The following is a 21,578-nucleotide window of genomic DNA, read 5'->3' as shown; positions in this document are numbered from 1 at the left end:
AGCCACGTCCAACTCAGCGGCCTCCCGGGGCCACGTGGTTTCAGATGACAGGGTTTTGCATCGAGGAAAGTGCCCGGAACGTGGCTGATCTGGAGTGGTCCTCCCAGAGGCTTTTCACTTCCCCGGCAGCGTCCTGCCCATGAAGGACAGGCGGTTGGCTTGTCCTGTGGAGCCAGGCCTGCGTTGTGTCACTTAGTGACCCACCTTAGCAGCTTTTTTTTTTTTTTAACGTTTATTTATTTTTGAGGCAGAGAGAGACAGAGCATGAACCGGGGAGGGTCAGGGAGAGGGAGACACAGAATCCGAAACAGGCTCCAGGCTCCGAGCTGTCAGCACAGAGCCCGACGCGGGGCTCGAACTCACGGACCGCGAGATCATGACCTGAGCCGGAGTCGGCCGCTGAACCGACGGAGCCCCCCAGGTGCCCCTTTAGCAGCTTTTTTGGACAGCGGGTCGGCCGGGCCGCGAGCTGCGGGGGCTGCCATGCTGGTTTCCGGAGACGGGTTCCTTAGTGAAAGAAACTCAGCTAGGGATATTAAGGCAGCTCACCTAACTTGAGATTTTTGTGCGACCCTGGTGGTGCCGAGGGGAAGGACGGGGGGCTCTGGGGGCCGCTGGATTCTTGACGGCAGGGGACTTACTGAGGCTGTTTCAGGCCGCAGGGGACTTGCCGAGGCCGTGTGCCAGTCGTGTCTTCTAAGCCCTCGTCTGGGCTTCTCTGCCGGGCTGTGCCCGCGGGCGGCCTGGGGCGCCTCGTGGCCACCCGGTCCCCCCGTGGGATCTGCCGCAGGGGTGCCGGGCGAGGCCGTCTTGCCGGTGGGGTGTCCTCCTGGCCCTCGGTGCGGGCAGATTCCTGCCGGAGCTTCCCTCTGACTGCCCTGCTCTGGAACCGCCCACAGATCCCCCGCGTGGACGGGAAAGCTGTTGTCCGTGGGTTTGGTTGGCAGCACCTTTGTGCCTTAAACTTCGTACATAGATAATGGAAAAGGCACTTCTTGCATGTGGGAACCCTTTCACACAGCACGCCCGAGTGCACGTGAGATGTCGGCGTCCTCCGGGGTCCAGGGCAGCCGTGGCGGTCGTTCTCACACGCGGCGTGCATGCCCCGCGGGCCTCTGGGTTTGTGCACACTCCCCCCCCCCCCCCCCCCGGGTGTGGATGGGGTCATGCGCGTGCTCTCTGCTGGCGTGTTTCACACTTCAGCTCGTCTCAGACACCTGTCCGCATCCACCCAGACCTGGTTCCTCTCGGCGGCCGCAGTGGGCGGCCATCTGGGTGCAGACGTTGGACGCGGGTTCACGGACTCGGTGTGTGGCGTTCCGTAGTTTGTGCCCGTGTGGGACCACGTTTGCGTTGGCGGGCGTCTCGCTGCCGTCCGTCTCCCGTTGTCCCCGGGAAGGCCGCGGTAGACGTTCTTCGACCCCTCTTAGCGCATGTGTGTGCGTGGATCTGATGTGCGCAGTCAGCTCTTGGCGTGAAATTGCCGGGGTGAAGCCTCGTGCATCTGAGAGGGGTGGTTCGCAGCAACCGTTGGCTCGGCTTCGGGAGGATTTCTAGGGACGTGAGGAGCCGAACGGTGGAGGCGGGGGCGGCTGGCCCGGCGCTCGGTTGGCACTGTGCTCCTTCTGTTCCAGGTCGGCTGGATGATGTGGAACTGGATGGTGTCCGCTCTGGCCACGGGAGCGGCCCTGGTCTTGTACGACGGCTCCCCCTTGGTGCCCACGCCCAACGTGCTCTGGGACCTGGTTGACCGGCTGGGGTAGGTACCTGAGACAGCACGCCGGGCCACAGAGCCACCCTGCGGTCGGCTGCCGTAGAGGAGGTACCTTCTCCGGGGTGCGTGGTGCCCCTCGGGGGGCGAGGGGGGGTGTGGGAGGTTGAAGTTGCCAAGGAAGGTGCGAAGGGGCAGGCAGTCCTGACCGGATCCCACCAAGGAGATGGGGAGTCTTCGTGTAGAGTTGGGGGGCCACTCCCCAGGGCCAGGAGTGGGTCTGAAACAATCAGGATATCAGGAGAGGGAACGTGATCCTGTTTCCAGGACTCTGGAATCCAAGAACTGGCGGGAAAGCTCAGGAGGAAGGGAGACAGGGCCACGGGGCCAGCGAGGGTTCTGGCTCACGCAGGGCTCCTCCAGCTCAAGGCTGAGGTGGGGTGTGAAACAGGCGGCTCGGGGGACGGCGTGGATGTGTACGGGAAGGGGGCGGGCGCAGGGTCTGGGCTTCCCACCGCCGGCCTTCTGGGCCCGATGGCGAGAGGGGAGTCCTGCCTTTGCCAGCCGTCCCACGGTGCTGGCCTGCTGTCCCCTGGGTCTCCTCGAGCCCGTCAGGAGATTGCTCCACAATGCTCCCGCAGACGCTGTGTGAGGGGGTCTGTCCTCCGTGCGGTCCTGGCTCGTTCCTTGATTGAGTGATACGCGGGAATCCTGAGGAGCAGAGGCAGAACATGGGGAAGGACGCGGGGCCCCCTCTCCTAATTCCCCTCCTCCTCATCTCCGTGGGAAATGGTCAGGAGACCGACCGCGTGGGAGTGCTTCCTCTGCTAATGAGTTAATCGTAACCGACCGAGGTGTCCTCACCACTGTGCTGCGTGGTCACTGTTGGCCTAATGATCGTGGTTCCAGGAGTGAGAATATAGAACCAGCAGACCCTGGGGGCCCGGAAGCAGCCGTGCTCTGAAATGTGCTCATTACTTTAAGTCTGAATCCGTTCACGGTGGGGAAACAGAGGAGCCACTAACGTTTTTACATCCTTGGCCATTAATATTTCAAATACAGCTTTGCCTGGCCTGGGTAATATTTAAATCCTGACATTTGGCTCCCAATATTGGTGAGGAAGGTTATTTCCTAATGAGACTGTTTTCCAACGAAAGGTTAATCGAATCTCTGGGAACGTAGATGGTTTTAAGAGCTTTACCCTTAATACCTGTGAACCAGGCTCCAGGTGGGGACACTTTCTGGTGTGTGCGTGTGTGTGTGTGTGTGTGTGTGTGTGTGTGTGTGACAGGAGGGGGGGGTCAGAAAATGTGCATTATTGGGGTTCGATGCTAAAGAATTTGAAGGATGAAGAGCCCCAGGAAAACCCAGCTCTGTGTGTGTGTCTGTGTACGTGCACATGTGTATATTATGTGCATGTGTGCACAAGGGTGAGTGACCGTGTGTAAGTGTGCGTGAGCAAGAGTGAGTGCATATGTGGGTGTGCCTGTGTGTGCGTGTAGGTGCGGGTCTGACACTCACAGGTCTGTGGTCTGGGCCCATGTGGTAGGCATGTCCTGAGCCCTGGTTGGCTCGTGCCCCAGATGTTGCCAGAGACGTGGCCTTGGCCGCCCTGGACCCGGCCGGGAGAGCCTACCCACCGGGTTCGCGGAGGCTGGTGCGGCTGCACGGCCCGGGCGGGAGCCGAGGGGAGGGGAGCGTGCAAGGGCCTCAGGCCTCCGCCGCCTGCTCCCACTGCCAGCGGCGATCGAAAGGGGGGTGCGTGTCAGGTGAGGCGAAAATTAAAAACTGAGTCGCATGTGGTCACGTCAGATCCTGCCAGTTTGTAGCACGAGCTGCGGCCCTTCCGAGCGGCTGAACGGCAGGGATCTTGTGGGGCCGTTTCAGGGCATCTGGTTTTTAAAATAACGTCGATAAACGTAGGAATGAAATCCTCGCCGACTGATAACGTGCCGGCGCACGGACTCGCCCCCTCGGTTGGTGACTGGGCGCTTGCTGTGTTGGCACAGACGAGATTCTTTCAAAGGACGGGCTTTCTTCGTCATTTGGGGTGTATTTCTGGGCTCTGGGAGTCTGGCTCGGGGAATACTTGGGTGTGGGCTGGGGCCAGAAGTCTGGGGTCTTCTGTGTGGGCTGCGCCAGTAACTGGGCCTGTATCAAAGCCACCCGGATTACCCCGTGTCGCCTGTCTCTGAGTGCGAGAGTTCTCGGTGGAGCCTGGTGACGGGCCGACAAGCTCACCTTGCAAAGTGCACTTGCTGGACGGCCCTTTGCCGGTATCATTTGCGCACCTGCGCGTATCTGGGTGTGCGCTCTGTGCCGCGTCCCCCGCCGGGCCCCGGGGCGTGCACGGTGGTGGAGGTGGACAGGTCCCTGTCCTCGAGGGGCTGGCACCCGAATGGGGGAAGGAGAGAGACAAAGAAGTGCCACTGGTGCCCTGGGGTCAGGGAGACCCTCGGAGGCAAGGGCACTGGGGCTGGGACTTGAACCTCCAGACCTGGGGAGGGGCCACGACACGTTCAGGCAGAGGGAATACGAGAGCCCAGGCCCTGAGCGGGACTGAGATAGGTGTGCCGGGGAAGGAGACCCTTGTGGCCTGAGCGCGAAGTCGATGTGGGGCCGGCCGAGGGGTCTTGATTTTATGGCTTCCTTTGGCCGAAAAAGAGAAAATATCCCGTAATCGGGAGGATAGTGGGTTGTCGTGTGGCTCGTTATCTTCCACGGAGCCTCATGGTCCGGGGACCCAGGGTTCTGGGCATGTTAAGAGTCAGCGTGCAGACCTGTCCCTGCTGTACCCCGACGGTAAACACAGTGTCGTGACTCACCCTGAACTCAATAGCGAGCATCAGTTCAGCCCAGGAAAGTGACGTATCTTGGATTTTGCAGACTTGTCAGCAACGAGTCACTAATTTTAGAAGGCTTCGGTGCGTGGCCTATGCAGGAGCCCGAGAGTTTGTTTTCTTTCCCTCCCGTGCCCTTAGCATCACCATCCTTGGAACGGGTGCCAAGTGGCTGGCTGTGCTCGAAGAGAAAGACCTGAAGCCAAGTGAGTAAAGCGTGCCTCTCGCAGCACCTGCCCCGTTCCCCGTCTTGCCAGCCAGGCAACTCAGAGCTGCTCCGTTACCTGTTTCCTGCACGCAGGCCAGGCTACAGGTGTCGGATTTAGTTTTAATCTTTCCATGGTCCTTCGCCCTAGTGGAAACCCACAGTCTCCAGACGCTTCATACGGTCCTGTCCACTGGCTCCCCGCTGAAAGCCGAAAGCTATGACTATGTCTACAGGTGCATTAAGAGCAGCGTCCTTCTGGGTTCCATCTCAGGTACGCTCCCGTCTGTGTGCTTGTGGGGAGGGGGTGCTGGAGGAGTCAGGACACGGGACACGACCGGGCCGGTCGCCCCCCAGCACGCACAGCCTCTGACCCACACGCCTCTGTGCACGTTGGCTCTTCTTGTCCCTGGTCGTCAAGTTCGAGAAAGTCGCCGAGTTGGCAGATGCCGAACCGTGGCTCCTGGGGGAGATAACGCACCTACGTGTCTCACGTCAGTTACAATCTCATGTCCCGGAAACGGCTTTTTCTGGTAGATTCTGTTTTCTTTATTTTACAAGAGGGAAAACAAGGTTCAGGAGTGTTGACCGACTTGCTGGAGCTGCCCCACTAACGGGCGCGGTGGAGGGATTCAAACCCAGCGCAGCCGCCCCGGAGCCTGAGCTCCTCCCCTCACAGCCCTCCGGTCCTTGCGGTGACGGGAGCTGGAGCCAGAGGGCAGGGCCCTCTGCCTCGCTGGACCTCAGCCGGGAATGTGCGTGTTGGGCATCTCGAGATTTTCACTGCTTGGTTCTCGGGTCACGTTCTCAGACGACCTTGAAAGCACCCTGAGTGTTGACTTTGGGGTTACAAAATTAGCGAGTAGGAGAATTTGCAACTACAGAATCTGTAAATACTAAGAATTGGCCGTGTATGAGGACAGTCGTTGCAACGTTGCGTATGTTCATTGAAAGCCGGAAATGACCTGTGTGCCCAGTGGAAGGGGATTGATGGAATCATTTATGGTGCATCCTTCGTTTTTGCAGCTGTTAGAAGGGAGACGATGACGATTTTTATTTAGATGGAAACTTATTTACTATAATTGAGAGAGGGTTGTGATGTGTTCAGAAAAGCAGACTCCAGAGTTATCAAGCGTGGTCACCTTTGTAGATTGGAGAAAGGCACGTGTGCAGGTGCGTGGATGCCCGCGTGTGCGTATGGGCGTTGGGATTTCAAGTGGCTTTTTTTCCCCTTACTTTTTTCCTAACATAAAGTTGTGTGAAGATAATTTGTATATTCAGAATCCAAAAGGAAATAGGGTGGTGACCCCGCCCCCTCCCCCCCCCCCCCCCCCAATCCTCCTTCCCCAAGGAAGCCTGTGCCGGTTTCTGTCAGAGGCCATCTGTCTGTGCATAGGTGGCACAGCAGTGTTGGGGGGCATTTGACGTAGGGTTCCCGCTGTCCCACGTTTCCCCCTTAACGGTGCGACCTGGGCTTCGTTCTCCCGCAGCTCATCAAAATCTTCAGGTGACTGTATTCTTCTGAAAGCACATCTTTAAAAGACGCCATTTGATTTGCTGGAAGCCTGAGGCTGAGGACGCCCCCGCCAGCCCTCCTCCTTCCAGCTGGACCCTTGGCCCGAGGCTGGGGGTCTTGGGCCGTTGGGGCGAGCAGGGATCCCGCCAACATCCGAAAGTGGTCTTGGGACCTCCCTTTCCCCTCTGGGCCTCAGTTTTCCCTCACGAGGAGTGGATTGTAGCGTGGGATCTCCAGGGGCCGACTGGGTGGGCACGCCGGGGCTCCGGTCCCTTATTTCGTGGAGTCATTGGCCTCACGATAGGTGACATCCGTACATGTCTGCTGCCCGCGTACCACTCAGTGGGGTGCCGTGAAGCCCTGAGACATAACAGCTATGTGTCCTGAGACAAGACGGTCCTCGGGAGAAGCAGGAATAGGGTTGAGGAGCTCCTGTCTGTATGAGCAGGTTGTCTGCGTGGAGGGTCTCTGGCCGCTGGGAGGGGAGCCAGGTGTCGGGAGACTCACGTCCACTCCTTACCCTCCTGAGAGTTGTGGGCCTTGAGCCACCCACGTTCCCTGCCCCAAATGCTGGTTTGTAGAAGCTTCGGGAAGTGGATTTCCACGGTACTGCTGGGCGATTCGGTGACATTCAAACAGCGGGGCGCTTCGGCTCAGAGCCTCTCGGCGCCGGGCCAGCGCTGTGTGTGTCACGGCGTCCCCTGAGAGCATCTGGTGCTCATCTGGGGGCCGTGCTGGCACCCCCCCCTGGGGCCCGGGGCGCCGAGACGAACGCGATCCTCGTTTTCATGGGGAGGGGAGCAGGGGGCCCGTTGTCGGCAGCGGTGGGTCCGGCTTCGGGGGTTCCTGCCTCTCCTGTCTCCGTGGCTCTTGGGATTGGACTCCCTTTCGAGTCCCTTCCTGAAACGGGAGTGTTTCCCATCCCACGCCGCCTCGTGTGGGAGGCCCTCGCTGCACGGACCTCGGGGTTTCTGCTCTCCCAGCGGCCGCGTGCGTGCACACGCCAGCCAAGGGCCTCTGTGCGTGACCGTCTGCGAGACAGTGCCCGTGCCGCAGATCTAACGGGCGAAGCTTCCGTCTTCCCTGAGCCCGCGTCTTGAACTTCGAGGTGACCACGAGAGGTCATCTATTTTGTGCGTCCTGCGGCAGGAAGCCTTGGTCACAGAATAAATCCCCCAGACACGGGCAGTTTGCTGCAATTCCGTTTCTTCCTTTAGAAGCCGGAACCATCCAGGGGTTTTTCTGTATTCATCTCGAGAAAGAGTGGGACTAGCTGTCCTTTGGGGTCTCCCTCGCGGGGTGTTCCCCAATAATAAACACGGCCGTTTGTCCCCGTCTTCTGAATGTGGATCTCCTTTTGTCGTGTCTGCAGGTGGCACCGACATCATCTCCTGCTTCATGGGCCAGAACTTTTCTGTTCCTGTGTACCGAGGGGAGATTCAGGCCCGGAACCTGGGCATGGCCGTGGAAGCCTGGAACGAGGAAGGTGACAGCTTCACTGACCACTTTTCTTTCCGTGCCCGGGCGTGACCTGGATGCTTGGTGTCAGTTCTGCAGAACCTCCCGGAGTGGGGAGGCCCTGCTCGCCTGTAGAGTGATGCAGCTTCTCGCCTGTAGAGTGATGCAGCTTCTCGCCTGTAGAGTGATGCAGCTTCTCGCCCAGCCCGGCCCCAACCCCCTTCAGCCTACCCGCCTGGCAAGTCGGTGTTGGGCCGGATCACAGTGGAGAGCTGTGTGTTCAGGAATAGCAGGAAGGCGGCCGTTCCCCCCGCATCCAAACGTCGGAGATGCTGCTGAGGCTGCCGTACTGCCTCGCTAGTCCGACACCCTGACCTTGACGAGGACCCAGTGAGGGAGCTGGGGGTTGGTCTCTCTGGGTTGCTTTGTAGCCTGTTAGCAGCCACTGGCTATAAATCAGCAAAGCCTGTTTGTGTCTCCAGCACCAAACAGGGCCTGGCGTGTGGTGTGTGCACTGCACAAATTTGCACTGCAGCCACCATTATTTCGACCTGGCGGAGTGCACGGGGAGGTTGTGCCAGCTCCTGTTTGCACGAGGGAGAGGGAGAGACAGCAGCAGTCGTGGCCACACCAGGCTGCGAGCCTGGGGAGTGCAGGAAGGGTCTCTCCTGAAGTTCACAGAGAGTGTTGCCAGAGACCTTTCTGAAAATCCATTCTTATCCTCAGAAGAAGGCTTTTCCCTGGTGCTGCCTGGGGTCATTGCTCAGAAAAGTTCTTGGTTCCGTACGTCTGTTTTCCTCCCCACCGTCCAGCCATTTCTCTTGGCTCTGGCTGCCGCCACGTCCGGTAGCCTGCTCGGGAGGAGATGCTCCTGGCAGAGAGAAACCGACGCTTCCAGAGGCACACGGTTATCTGTCTGCCCGTCTTCTGTCTCGGGGCTTCGGTGGGGTGACATGAGCTAGGCGAGGTGATGGACACGCGATAACCCGGGAGCCTCCGTGGATGCATGGGGGGTGATGGCTTCTCAGTGCAAGTCCCGCCCTGCTGCACTGTGGAAGGTGCTGGATAGACGGGCACCAGCCGGCTTTCCACAGGCCCACTCAGTGGGAGTGGGAGGGACGCGGTCTGGCCCTGTCTCCGTGGCCTCCATGGCCTGTGCTGTGCCTGGGGCTGGAATCCAGGCTGCCCTTGTGGCAGCACGTGTGCCTCAGTGCCACCTGTTGAGCTCACAATGTGGTGATAGAGAGAGAGGGTGAAGGTGGGTACCCCGTGATGCCGGAATTCTACCCCTGGAGAAGCATTTGCACCTGTGAGCAAGGAGACCTGTGTGAGGGTGCTCCCCGTGGTGTGTGCGCAGGTGCCCCCCGTGGTGTGCGTGCGGGGGCTCCCCCTGGTGCGTGTAGGTGCTCCCCATAGTGTGTGCGCGGGTGCTTGCCCTGGTGTGGGCGCGGGTGCTCCCCTTGATGTGTGTGTGCTCCCCATGGTGTGCCTGTGGGTGCTCCGCGTGGTGTGCACACGAGTGCTCTCAGTATTGTGGGCGTAGGTGCTCCCCCTGGGGTGTGCACGGGTGCTCCCCCTGGTGTGGGCGCAGGTGCTCCCCGTAGTGTGCGTGTAGATGCTCCCCCTGGGGTATGTGCAGGTGCTCCCCGTGGTGTGCACGCGGGTGCTCCCCGTGGTGTGAGCGCGGGTGCTCCCCCCGGGGTGCGTGCGAGTGCTCCGCGTGGTGTGCACGCGAGTGCTCCCCCTGGTGTGGGTACAGGTACTCCCCCTGGGGTGGGCGCGGGTGCTCCCTGTGATGTGCGCGTGCTCCCCATGGTGTGCGTGTGGGTGCTCTGCGTGGTGTGCACACGAGTGCTCTCACTGGTGTGGGCACCGATGCTCCCCCTGGGGTGGGCGTGGGTGCTCCCCTTGATGTGTTCGTGCTCCCCATGGTGTGCGTGGGGTGCTCCCCGTGGTGTGCACACGAGTGCTCCCCCTGGTGTGGGTGTCGGTGCTCCCCCTGGGGTGGGCGTGGGTGCTCCCTGTGATGTGCTTGTGCTCCCCATGGTGTGCGTGTGCTCCCCGTGGTGTGCGTGTGGGTGCTCCCCGTGGTGTGCACACGTGTGCTCCCCCTGGTGTGGGCGTCGGTGCTCCCCCTGGGGTGGGCGTGGGTGCTCCCTGTGATGTGCTTGTGCTCCCCATGGTGTGCGTGTGCTCCCCGTGGTGTGCGTGTGGGTGCTCCCCGTGGTGTGCACACGTGTGCTCCCCCTGGTGTGGGCGTCGGTGCTCCCCCTGGGGTGGGCGTGGGTGCTCCCCGTGATGTGCTCGTGCTCCCCGTGATGTGCTCGTGCTCCCCATGGTGTGCGTGTGGGTGCTCCCCGTGGTGTGTGTGAGCTAGGGAGCAGAGCTGGGAACGACAGAGAGGTGCGTCTCCGGAGGAATAAATGCTCGTGATTGCACACGGGAAATCACAAGCCCCGAACGACCCGATTGGAACACTACGTAGTAGATGAGTGAGTCCCCCCGGTGCCACACTGGGAGCGGCGCTGGATACGCGCCGCGTGAGGCCGTTTACGTGGTTCGGAAACACAGGACAGTGTCGGTGGAGTGAAAGTATTGACCCCCGTGTGGGAAAACAAATCACCTATCGAAGAGAGGTGGGGGGGAACGCGCCGGGAGGGAAGGTCTTCAGGGGAGGAGTGAGCGCGGCTTCCGGGGGCGCTGACGTGACCAGGGGCGCGCTGTGCCTTCACGTGGGTCCCACGCACCGCGCGGCGCGTACGGGGTGGCTAGCGAGGGGGCGGGGAGAAGCCCAGGGGGCGTGGCTGCCGTGGGTGCTGAGGTTATTTTGCATTCTTCCCAAACCAGGAAAGGCGGTGTGGGGAGAGAGCGGGGAGCTGGTGTGCACCAAGCCGATCCCCTGCCAGCCCACCCACTTCTGGAACGATGAGAACGGGAGCAAGTACAGGAAGGCCTATTTCTCCAGGTTCCCAGGTACGTGGGCTGCGGGTGCAGACTCGGCCTGGCCGGGCCCGCGGGCTCCGCTTCTGGATGTGCCCCCTCCGCCCGCGCGTGGGGAGCGGCTCACAGCCCCTTCCGCCAGAGGGGCGATGGTGAGCGTCTGCTCAGATTCTTGTCACCTTCAGCTCGAAGCCGTCACGGGAAACCGGCGTCCGGGTTTAACTTACCCTTAACCGGCCCGGGTGCGCAGAGCCCCTGCGCCCCGGTCGCTGCTGCCGGGAGCCGGCACGAGCCAGTGGTTTGCCCGCGGGAGGGCAGCGGACGCGCGCGCTTACTCAGGACTGTGCGGCCCGTTCGGGGGGGAGGGCGTGTGCAAGCGGATTCTGGCCCGGACTCTTCCTTCCTGCCCCACGCACCCTCACCCGGTCCTCACCGAGGGGCTGGACAGTGGGGAGGTTTACAACCCGCTGGTCACTCTGGCGCAGCCTGACGCCCTCTCGGTTCGTCTTCTGAGCGGCGCCTTGTCCCAGAGCCCGGAGGTGTTTTACTTAGAGCTCTGCTTCCTGCCCCCCCCACCTTGTCTCAGGAGCACCGCTGAGCTCCCGCAGCTGCGCCATTCGCAGTTCAGCAAGCCCTCTGTCCCAGAGCGGTTTAGTCCAAGTACTTGCTTCGGTGTCTAGAAAGTGACCCGATTTTGCATTAACCACGTGTGGACGGTCTGAGAAGGGCAGGTGACCGTTGGTGGCAGAATTTGCCGTGGACCTCTCCCATTTCCCGCTTGGCCTTGCGTGTTTGCACAGCCTGCGTAGGACCACCGTCCTGGCTCCACACCTCCCACTCGGGAGTCGCCGTTGCGTTTCCATTTTTGCCTTGGCTGCCCGGAGAATCGGACTGGAAATCATTGCTTGATCATAGGATTCCGCTTATCCGCAGGACAGAATTTGATTCTCCTTAAAGAATCTCATCATAATAGTCAGTTTTGTAAGTAGATGCCTCAAGTACTTCCTGCGAGTAGGTGCAGTATAGGAACCAGTATGCACAGAGGAAGGCAGTGAAGACAGTGGGACTCTGAAGCTGTTGGTCATGGACCGGGTGAACACGGGTTGAACCTGACCGTCTGTCCACTCCCCAGCACTGGGAGATTCTTACACGGTATTGGAATTGATGGTTAAAGAAAATAGTTGGAGGGCAAGGTCGTCCTTGCTGTAGCAGGAAGGAGACTCCCAGACACCCTTAGGCCGGGCGAGAATGTAAGCAGGCAGTGATATCCAAGAAATCAGCGAGCGAAGAGCAGAAGTTCAGCACAGAGGGCGTAGTGTCTCTTTTGTGTTTGGAAAGGAAGTCTATGTGTGTAAGTCTGTGAATAAATGCACGACAAAGGGTTGTCTGAGTGGGGGAATTATGAGCCGTTTTGGTTTTCTTCATGACATCTTACTGCTTTTTAAAAGCCTAGTAAAAACTTAAAAGAGAAATGAAAAACAGACCGAAGAAAGATTCAGACCGTTCTGATTCTACAGAGCAATGACTTCAGCTCTGAGTTTCCTGGCAGCCAAGGCAAAAATGGAAACAAAACGGGCTCAGGGAAGTGTAGAGGACACGGGACACTAGGCCTGCCCACGAGCTGCCAGGATGTTGGGCTTGATGACATGGAGACGGCCAGTGTCCCTCAGCCCTCGTCAGCAAAAGAGTCCAAAGCGGACGGAGGTCCCGAGTCCAGTAAGAGAAGTGTGTGACTGTGCGATTTACCCGTGATGGCGCGTCTGTGTACGTGGAAAGCTGTGCCACTCTTCTTTAATGTGCAAAAGTACGTGCTCACCGTAAGAGGTTCCCTGCGCTGGATCTCCAGGGGGGAAAGGAGGAGAAGGCCGGGTCTCCCCCTTCACGCTGGCGTGCTCGTCCCCAGGCACCATCACTCACGGGGGGGGGGGGGTGGGGGGGGGGGCAGAAGCAGAGGCAGTCTGCCGTGGACACAGTGGGAGCTGCAGGCCTGCGGAAGCCCACGAGGAAGCCTGTGACAGCCTGGCACCAGAGCCACCAGCCCCTTGTGAATTCCTCCTCCCGACTTTGTTTTGTACGAGGCGGAACCATTTCCCTGTCACAAATGACCGCTCCTTCAGGGTGCATTTGCGTCTTCCGTTTTGCCTCCATTTCCGGGGCCGTGCGTTAATTATCAAACTCCTGGGACACCGGGCTGCGCATAAACCAGACGGTGTGCCAGCACGGGCGCCCGAGTCCCCACACGAGCAGGACAGGCCCTGCTGCTGTGTCTGCGGCTTTCTGTGTCCCGGGACTGCGCGTACAAAGCCGGTCCCCTGAGTGGCCAACCCGTGTGTTCCTGCCAACACCCCACACGTAGCACCTGCAGTCCCGGGAAGTTTTCCCTGTTTGTGGGGGTGAATCTTTTGCCAGTGCGGTCAGGGAGGGGGGGTTCGTTCTTCAGCTTGGGGAGGAGGGAAGAAGGACCTTGAGGCCTACGGTCCTCTTCTGCGTCAGAATAAGTGAGCTCAGGGGTCCTTTGGTCTCAAACCGCCTCCCAGGGACCACCCTCCCTGCGGACGGACGGACGGACGGACAGGCGCCCTGACTTCCCTCTCAACGGGCCTTAATCCACGCTCCTGGCAGCGTGTGGCCGTGACGGTGAACGAGCAGCAGCAGAGCGTGTTGTTGGGGTGGTGCCTCTCGGACGGTTGTGAGCTGATTGGGTTAACCCCTCGGGTCCGGAAGCTTCCGTAGGATTGGAGGGGGAAGATGCCACGGCTGGTTTTAGTTGGCATTTTCCCTTCCGGGCCGCAGGGGCCCCCTCGTTTCGGGAGGCGAGGCTGCCCCTGGTGGCGGCAGGGAGCGGCACGTGCTTGTGATTATTCACACCCGTCCGGCCTCCTCCGTTTGTGTGGCTGGTGGGGGGTCACCGCATCTGCCGGCGGGAGGAGGCCTTTGGCTGGTTCAGCTGCTCCCTTGGCAATCGCCTCGGCCGGCCGCGTGGGGGGAGGGCGTGGCCGAGGCTGGGGCCTTGATCCCTTGGGATATTAGCTTTGCTGCACCCCAGGGCGAGGGCCAGCCCGGGACCCCGCCACACAGGGGGAGGTAGCTGCCTGGTTTCAGGGTCACCTCTGATCCGCCCGCCCCCACCGCCTTGCACGTCCCCCGGGTTTCACCGGCTACTCGGCTCTGTCCACACAGCTGGTGCCTTAGCTCAGGCCTCCGTTGCTAGGACAGTCGCAGTTGTCTCCCACTGCTCATGCTGCCTCTGTTTTTCTCATTGAAGAGCGGCCCGGACCCCTCCGGACCGTCCTTCTCGTCTGTCCCAGACCACCCCGTCCTCCTAAAGCGTGGACTGTGCTTCCTACCGTTCAGTCAGAGGGCCTTCCCCCGAAGCTCCCACTGACCTTCCCCGGCCCCTCCGGCATCCTCACTGCTGGGGTCGGCGCCCCTGACTTCCCGGGGTCCCTGTCGGGCGGGCCCTGCAGGAGTGGTGTTTCTTGCCTGCTGGTGCGGGTCGGAGCCGGGTGCACGGGGCCCCCACTGGAAGGGGTGCTCCTGGGGCGGGCGCTGTCTAGGTCACATCTGCCCCCGGCTTCCCAGAGCCGCCCCTCTTCCTGGTTTCTGAGCCTCAGCCGCGTCTGCAGACGGGCATTAACGTTGCGGAACCGTGCGAATCGTGTTGCCGTCAGGCCCGCGTGGGCGTCTGTCCGGGCAGCCAGTCGGGACCCCTTCTCCTCGGGGTGACTGAGCACGTCTGCCTCCCTGCAGGTGTCTGGGCGCACGGTGACTACTGCAGAATCAACCCCAAGACCGGGGGCATCGTCATGCTGGGCCGGAGGTGAGGGGTCTTCCTGAGGCATCGAGGCAGGGACAGGAGGCAGCCTGCGTCTGCTGCCCGAGGACCGGGGCCGGGCCCGATCCACGTTTCCGTGCCCCAGGGTGGGGTGGGAGGCCTGTGGCCAAGGCGCGGCCAGCATCCGTCCACAGTAGCAGCCGCCCTTTCAGACCTGGGATGCGTGGGTATTGGGCACATGCCACACCTGTGCAGGTGGGAAGGGACAGGTGTGTTCACACAAAGGGGACTCCCTTGTTGTCTGGCTTTTGGTTGAGAGAGAGAGAGAGAGAGAAGGTGGCTGATGGGGATAAAGAGCAGGGGAGGGAGCCTTCGTGACGGGGCCCGGTGTTGCCATGTGGCAAGGCGGTGGTGGCCCCCACCCCCGATCCCCGTGCGACGAGCCTCACTCAGGAGCTCCTGTGTTTGTGACCACGTCTCTCTTTCCAGTGACGGCACGCTCAACCCCAACGGAGTGCGATTTGGCAGTTCGGAAATCTATAACATCGGTATGCGTTTTCCCTTGCTCCTGAAATCATTCTTAGGTCATCCCGGAGGGGGGCAGCCTGTCCTAGCGGGGAGCCCCAGAGCCCGTTTTACAAAGACCCCACCTTTTGGCATAACTCTAGCCCATTTGCCTCAGCCGTGGGAATGGACAGTTGTGAACTTACCTGGTCCACGTTGCTTATAGCCGTAAGATCCCAGAGCGGTATTCTTGAGGTCACAGGGTCCCATCCCTGCTCCGTCACCTTTTTTTTTTCACAGCGAGCTTCCTTGGGTTGCTTAGTTGTGTCTGCTTTTAATGGGTGAAAAAGAAGCACAGAAAGGTTGTGTGATTGCTGGAGGTCACACAGCACCATTCAGCACACTAAATAAGGACAGCTGCACAGTCATCCGTGGGCCTTTAAAATGCCCACCAAGGCCATAAAATCAGCCTCCCGAGGAGGTGGCTTCCTGCCGCTGTCACATCAAGGTTGTTTGCGCAGCCGGGGCGGAGAAGTCCTGATCTGTCTGCTCCCAGCCTTTGTTCCCCCCACCAGTGGAGCCCCCACCACGGGCCTTTGCTTCCTTTTTATTTTTAAATTCATTTGTAGTTAAGTAAGTCGGGCCTGAGTTTGGCTTCTTGGAACCGTTCAGCTCGAGCTGCAGCTGTGCCTCTCACCAGCGATGGGCGTTCTGCTTGTCCCCCGGGGGGCTCTTCCCCGGGGAGGGGGGAGGGGGGCCGGTGCGAGCGTGTGGCCCCTTCCCCTGTCTCTGCAGTGGAGGCCTTCGAGGAGGTGATGGACAGCCTCTGTGTCCCCCAGTACAACAAGGACGGGGAGGAGAGGGTGCTTCTGTTCCTGAAGATGGCGTCCGGCCACGCCTTTGGGCCCGACCTGGTGAAGAGTATCCGCAACGCCATCCGCCGTGGCCTCTCCGCGCGGCACGTGCCCAGCGTCATCCTGGAGACCAAGGGCATCCCGGTAGGTGCCCTGCCGGGCTCCGCCCCCACCCCCGCCCCCGGCAGCCGCAACCCGGGCGCCCCCCACGCGGCCCGGCCTCTCCTGAGGAGCGAGCTCACGCTCTGTGTGTCGTTTGTCCGCGTTGCCTGGCAACGCCATCTTTCTTTTCTCTCCCACCGTCTCTCTCTCTCTCTCTCTCTCTCTCTCTCTCTCTCTCTCTCTCTCTAACGCTTCCCGACTTGCCTTTCGAGTAACTTGTGCTCAATGCCTGTGTTGGGAGGGTAGGCGGGCCCGGCCCTGCGCATCCACCTGGCTTCCTCCCCCCACCCCCGCCGGGGCGGGCTCGGTGTTCTCGGAATTATTAACGAGAAAATGAATTTTGACGATACGAAGAGCCGCTGGCGGCTGCTGCCCTTGCCTTTGCATTTTGAGTTCTGCCCGTGGAAAGGAGACCCGAGTCTATTTAGAGGCTCGTCCCCCCCTTGCACTTTGCTCAGGCTCTGAGTGGGGGAGGAGGCGTGCCCAGATGGGATCTCCGCGTTCACTCGGACCGCTGACGCGGCGAACGCGTCCGTCAGCCCACGGCAGAAACTGCCGAGTGCGTGTGCCCGCGCGTGTGCATGGAGCCCACCGATCGCACCGAGCCGGCCTGTCTCCGAGGCCTGCGGAGTAGCTGTTCACTGAGGGGGTGGGGATGGGTTGGGGGGCAGCTGAAGCAGGCCCTGATGTTGCCCCGAGCAGGGATGCATACGTGGAGTGCGGGCAGGGCTGGGACTTGCTACGCCGTCCGTGCAGTTCTGTCACATTTTGGTTAAGGCACAGCTCGGGAGTTCTGTCTGTCTGTCTGTCTGTCTCTCCCGGTCGGTGACTCCTGATGACTCCGGAGACGGTGGCTCTCTCAGGGAGGGAGGGACACTTACTGCCTTCTCCCGACGAGGGCCTAAGGCTTTCCTTCGGTGAACCGGTTCTGTGTGCTTCCGGCACATTCTGAGTGACTGGAGTTTGATCTTCCCCTTGGCTTTCTCTTGTTGAGATGGAAAGTGTGTCCTTTGCTGCCGGGAGGGTTATTCCCCAGCCGTGTCCATGCACGAGGATTCAGTGGAGACACGGGTCGTGGTGACCGTCTTTTGTCCTCAGCCTGGCGCCCGGGTCCCTGTCAGCCCAGCTCTGTCTCCGCTCGCTCTCCCCAGGTGCTGTCCCCTCTGGTTGGGCTGGGGAGTCATTGCAAGGGTTCCTCGAGGTTTTTCAAGGCCCCGCGTTTTCCGGTCCTCGTGCTCTGCCCCGACGGACCGGGTTGGCCCTGTGCGTTGCTGAGCTGGGGAGGGGCGGCCCAGCCAAGGAGACTCGGGGCCCTGGGGGCATGGCGAGGCTGGCGGGTGCCAGGCGGCCGCTCTCGGTGGAGAAGCCTGGCCCGTCCCGATGGGAGGCAGATGGCGGTTATCTCTCGGGGAGGCCCGAGCTGGGGCTGGGCAGTTTCTGCCTCCCTGCCACCCTTCTCGCCAGAGGACACGGTAGCGGGATTTTTCCGCAACGAGGCCTTCTTTGTTTTGTCAGCTGACGGAGGACATAAATTATTAGCTCCCCCGAGTCGTTCTTGGACCTGTCGTAGAAAGCTTACACGCACACGAAGCAGGTGAGACTCCTGCTTTTCGGGGCGAGCGGGGCTGACGCCCAAGTGACAGGCAGTCCCCCGGAAGCCAGCGCTTAGATCCTTCATTAGTTCACACGTCGCCTGAGTCTTTCGAGTGGATGAATTTTAATTGCATCTCAGGTTTAAAAAAGTGGTGCCCGTGGACGAGAGTTGAGGGCACCGGCGGTGTTACTCACAGGCTCTGTCCTGCCGTCTCCCGGCCTGACGCCCGCACTGCCACCAGAAGCCTGTTGGGACCACAGGCCGGGCCCACGAGGCGTGGATTTGAGAGGGAGCTTTGGACGTTTGGGAGGCTTCTGACTGCGAGGAATGTAGTGCCCCGGCCGGCCCAGACGAGGGCTCTGGGGAGGGGTCTGGGGAGGGGTCGGGAGGCTCCCGGACGAGCTCCCTGGCGAGGGGATCGGTGACGAGGGGCAGGGAGCCGCCCTCCTCTTGCACGGAAGTGATGGCTGTGTCAGACGACACAGGGAGGTGTCGTGACGTCGGGAAAAGTAACCAAGTAGAAATAGTCTAGCGGCGAGCGCCGAGAACCCCACCCGCAGCGCGGGGAGGGGCGCTGGCACCCCCGACTTCACGCCCGAGGGGACAGACCCGGGTTGAGGGATCGGCCCTCAGCCCCCCAGACGCCGGCCGTGGTGGATGGCGCCTTCCTGGGCACGCCTGCCCGGCTGCCGGGTCGCCCTCGGTCTGGCTGCAGGTGGAGGCCATTCGGTCTTGGTCGGGACAGCCAGACGTCGGAGCCCGAGGGGTCTTTTCCCCTGAGGGCTCAGGTCCCTTTCTGTCTGTTTTCTCTGCCCGCCCTGGCAGTACACCCTCAACGGCAAGAAGGTGGAAGCGGCGGTGAAGCAGGTCATTGCTGGAAAGGCCGTGGAGCACCGAGGGGCCTTCTCGAACCCCGACACCCTGGACTTGTACAGGGACATCCCCGAGCTGCGGGACTTCTGAGTGGGACCGGCTCGCACCACACTCGGCCACACGTGTCTGTGCTGTGACTTCCGTGGCTTCCAGAAAGCGCTTAGATACGTACAGCCCTTGGGAAGGCAAGCGTCTGCGGGCTTGGGGAAGATCGTCTCTGATCTGCAGCTGCATCGGGCGGGGGCCCGAGTCTCCCCGGACCAGAGGCTGAGAGGGAGGAGCGTTTGCTTGTGTGTGTGGCAAGGCTTCGAGGGTGTGTGTGTCTTCCCACCTGCGCCCTGGCACGCGCTGCCAGGCGCCGGGGCTCGCCCGTGTGGGGGCGGTCACGGCTGACGGCCTCGGCCTCGGCCTCGGCCACGCTCCGGGCACCGGCTGGCTTTCTGGCGACGGCACACCCCCGCTGCAGCCTTGCACCTGTTGCTTTCTTTTGCTCTCTTTTGTTCTCTTAACGTGTGAAGCTGTGTGTTCTGGCTCAGGGCCCGTCCGTCTCCTGTCGCCCGTGAACTGCCCCCCGCGGCCGACCACCCCTGCGTGTCTGTGTCTGTGTGCAACGCACCGGGTCCCCGCGGTTCCTGGCGGGGCCGTGTGCTCTGACCCGCAGGTGGAAGCTCCCTCTGGAGGACACGGGGGTTTTGTGCTTTAACGGGGTCCCTTTATCTCTTGGACTTTGAATGGTTTCAGAACGTTTTAACGTCCGTTGTCTGCCGTGCGGGGGCGTTCGCGGAACTGGCCGTGCGCCCTGTGGGGTGGCGGTGCTCTCGGGGAGTTGGCGGGCCGCCCGGGCGGCCGTCACGGGGTCCTCCCCAGACGGAGCTGCCTGGCCTCGGGGGACACGGCCTCGCCGCGCCCTCCACCCGGAGCCCTGGGAGCCTCAAGTCGCAGCTGTGATACCCGCACTTGTGAATCGAGTCCCGGGTGCCGCAGCCGGGTGGCTGGTACGCACTTTGGGTTCAGCGTGTTGATTCCTGTAATCCTAATGTTTGTTTCTGTACTCGTGAAAACTGAGCACAACGAAAACCTTTCTCGAATCCCTTTTCTTCTGGATGACAAAAACACGGGGAAAAAGCGCCATGAAGAATTTATACAATAAACACATGCACACACGCGCATATACACATGCGTGCACACATCTGTTCACGTGCGGCGGGCCGGTACGTTTTCTCTGGAGGGGGTGACTGGATCCGAGGTCCCGATGCTGCCTGTGCCGCGGAACCAGCTGGGAGCCCTGCCTTGGGGGAGACGTTTGGCCACGTGGTTGGAGCCTTCCCGGGCCCCTGGTATTTAGCACCCGTCCGGGGCGACCAGATGGCCAGTGAGGACTTCTCTGTGTGGAGCCGGCACCCCAGAGGAGGGCACTGTCCTTACCCTGGACTCGCCCACGGTTCCAGGAAGCCAGGTGTCTGGACAACAGCCCTTGTCATTGCAGGAGCTGTGGGTCTGGCCGCGTGTCACCGAATCTGGGCTCAGCCCAGCGGGGCTTCCTTTTCTCCCGTCCCGGGAAGCTGGAGGCAGGTGTGTGCCCGGGGCCGTGCGGTAGCTGCCGGATGGCCAGCGCCCGTCTGTGCCCTGCCCGCTCTCCATCTCCGCCTGCCTCCCAGCTCCCATCGTGTTCCAGGCAGGAAGGAGGAAGTGACGGGAGGGCTGGGTGAGGGGCAGGAAACCCCCCCCCCCCCAGCCTGTCCCCTTTCAATCGGCCAAACGGTGGGTTTTCTGGAAAACCCACCCTTTGCACATCTGCTTGTGCCTGAGTGACCAGAGGTGGGCCATACACGGCCACCCCTCGCTGCAGGGGAGTCTGGAGGTCTGAGCATTTTAAACAGGACCTGTTACCTTTTTCCTATTCGTTTCCTGTTGCTGCTGTAACAAATTACCACAAAGCCAGTGGCTTAAAACACAAATGTATTACGGTTCTGGAGGTCAGAAGCCTGACACACGTGTCACTGAGGGAAAGTCAAGGTGCAGGCAGGCTGCGTTCCTTCTGGAGGCTCCAGGAGAGACTCCCTTCCTTGCCTTTTCCAACTGCCAGAGGCGCCCTCGTCCTTGGCCGGTGGCTCATCCCTCCGTCCCCAGAGCCTGTGGCGGCTCCTGCCTCCCTCTGCCACACAGGAGACCTCTGAGATACGGTGGCTCCACTCGAATAATCCAGGATAATCCCCCCATTGTAACATCTACTGATGAGCAAAGCCTAATTCCATGTGCAGCCTTAACGCCCCTGACCACGGAACCGCACGTTTCCACCCGGCACGTCTGGGGCCTCGTCCTGCCTGCCTCACTTTGCCCGCCTGGCCGGGTCCCGCCGCTGAGGAAGACGGCGAGCGGTCCCCAGGCGGTGTGGGCCGTCGGGAGCCCTGGCGGTTGACTGACCCCAGGCTGGGGCATCCTCCCTGTGGGACCGGCCTGCCGGCCCCCTCTCTCCCAGGACTCGGGCCCGACCCTTCAGACCGACTGTGCCTGAGGAGTGGTGAGAGCTTACCTGCTGTGCCCTTTGAGTTCCAGCAGGACCCCCCAGGCTGGCTGAGCCCACGCGTCCTCATTAACAAGCCACGCTGGACAGCTTCATTAATGAGAGACAGATGGTCTGAACGACAGCCATCGAGCGCCCGTGGGGCCCAACCCTCCCCTGAGGTGCCTTGGCCTGGGCGTCGCCCTGCGAGCACCTGCCGGCCAGCTGCCTCTGCCTTTGCCACCCCGCCAGCCAGCGGCCCCTCCCTCCTCCTCCTTGATCCCCACCGTGCTCGTCCCCACCCCTCCAGAAGCACGGGGCCTGCAGCGTGGCCTGGCTGGGGTGGGGGTGGAGGGGGTTCCCACGGCCTGCGGGCCCCCGGGCAGCTGTCTGTTCTCTGGGTCTGTCTTCCCACCTCCGGGAACCTTCTGTAGGGGGACGGCCCCTTCCCACTCACACCGTGCCCACCCCCGCCTCCTGGCCTGTGCAGACGATCCTAGAGATGTTGGAACACCGTGTCGGGGTCACTTGATCCCTGACCCGTCCCCCTTTTGTGCCGTGTTTCCTCTGCACTGGCCCCAAAATGACCCCTCTTGCTGTGGGTACCTGCCTGCTGGCCCACCTCCCTGCATATGAGCCCTGG

At 61.3% G+C, this 21,578-nt stretch overlaps 1 protein-coding gene across 4 annotated transcripts in view; it reads left to right on the top strand.

The window, feature by feature from the left end:
• The window catches only part of AACS (acetoacetyl-CoA synthetase), a 52,256-nt gene extending 32,651 nt beyond the window's left edge, over positions 1–19,605 (top strand). The window contains exons 10-18 of one of the 4 annotated variants that reach the window (XM_027044284.2): positions 1,635–1,759; positions 4,693–4,757; positions 4,908–5,030; positions 7,645–7,758; positions 10,578–10,703; positions 14,421–14,490; positions 14,935–14,993; positions 15,789–15,947; positions 18,385–19,605. In XM_027044284.2, coding sequence (XP_026900085.1) covers positions 1,635–1,759; positions 4,693–4,757; positions 4,908–5,030; positions 7,645–7,758; positions 10,578–10,703; positions 14,421–14,490; positions 14,935–14,993; positions 15,789–15,947; positions 18,385–18,569 — 1,026 coding nt within the window. In that variant the 3' untranslated portion in view covers positions 18,570–19,605. Of the gene's footprint in view, positions 1–1,634; positions 1,760–4,692; positions 4,758–4,907; positions 5,031–7,644; positions 7,759–10,577; positions 10,704–14,420; positions 14,491–14,934; positions 14,994–15,744; positions 15,948–17,480; positions 17,629–18,384 lie in introns of those variants that run through there. The other 3 variants (XM_027044285.2, XM_053206759.1, XM_053206760.1) reach the window with 3 other exon arrangements.
• Positions 19,606–21,578: the final 1,973 nt, after the last annotated feature.

This window comes from Acinonyx jubatus, chromosome D3 (assembly GCF_027475565.1).
Source record: "Acinonyx jubatus isolate Ajub_Pintada_27869175 chromosome D3, VMU_Ajub_asm_v1.0, whole genome shotgun sequence".
In the NCBI taxonomy this organism is placed as follows: Eukaryota; Metazoa; Chordata; class Mammalia; order Carnivora; family Felidae; genus Acinonyx; species Acinonyx jubatus.
Note: the sequence above shows the minus strand (reverse complement) of the source record. Positions and strands in the feature narration are given on the sequence as shown.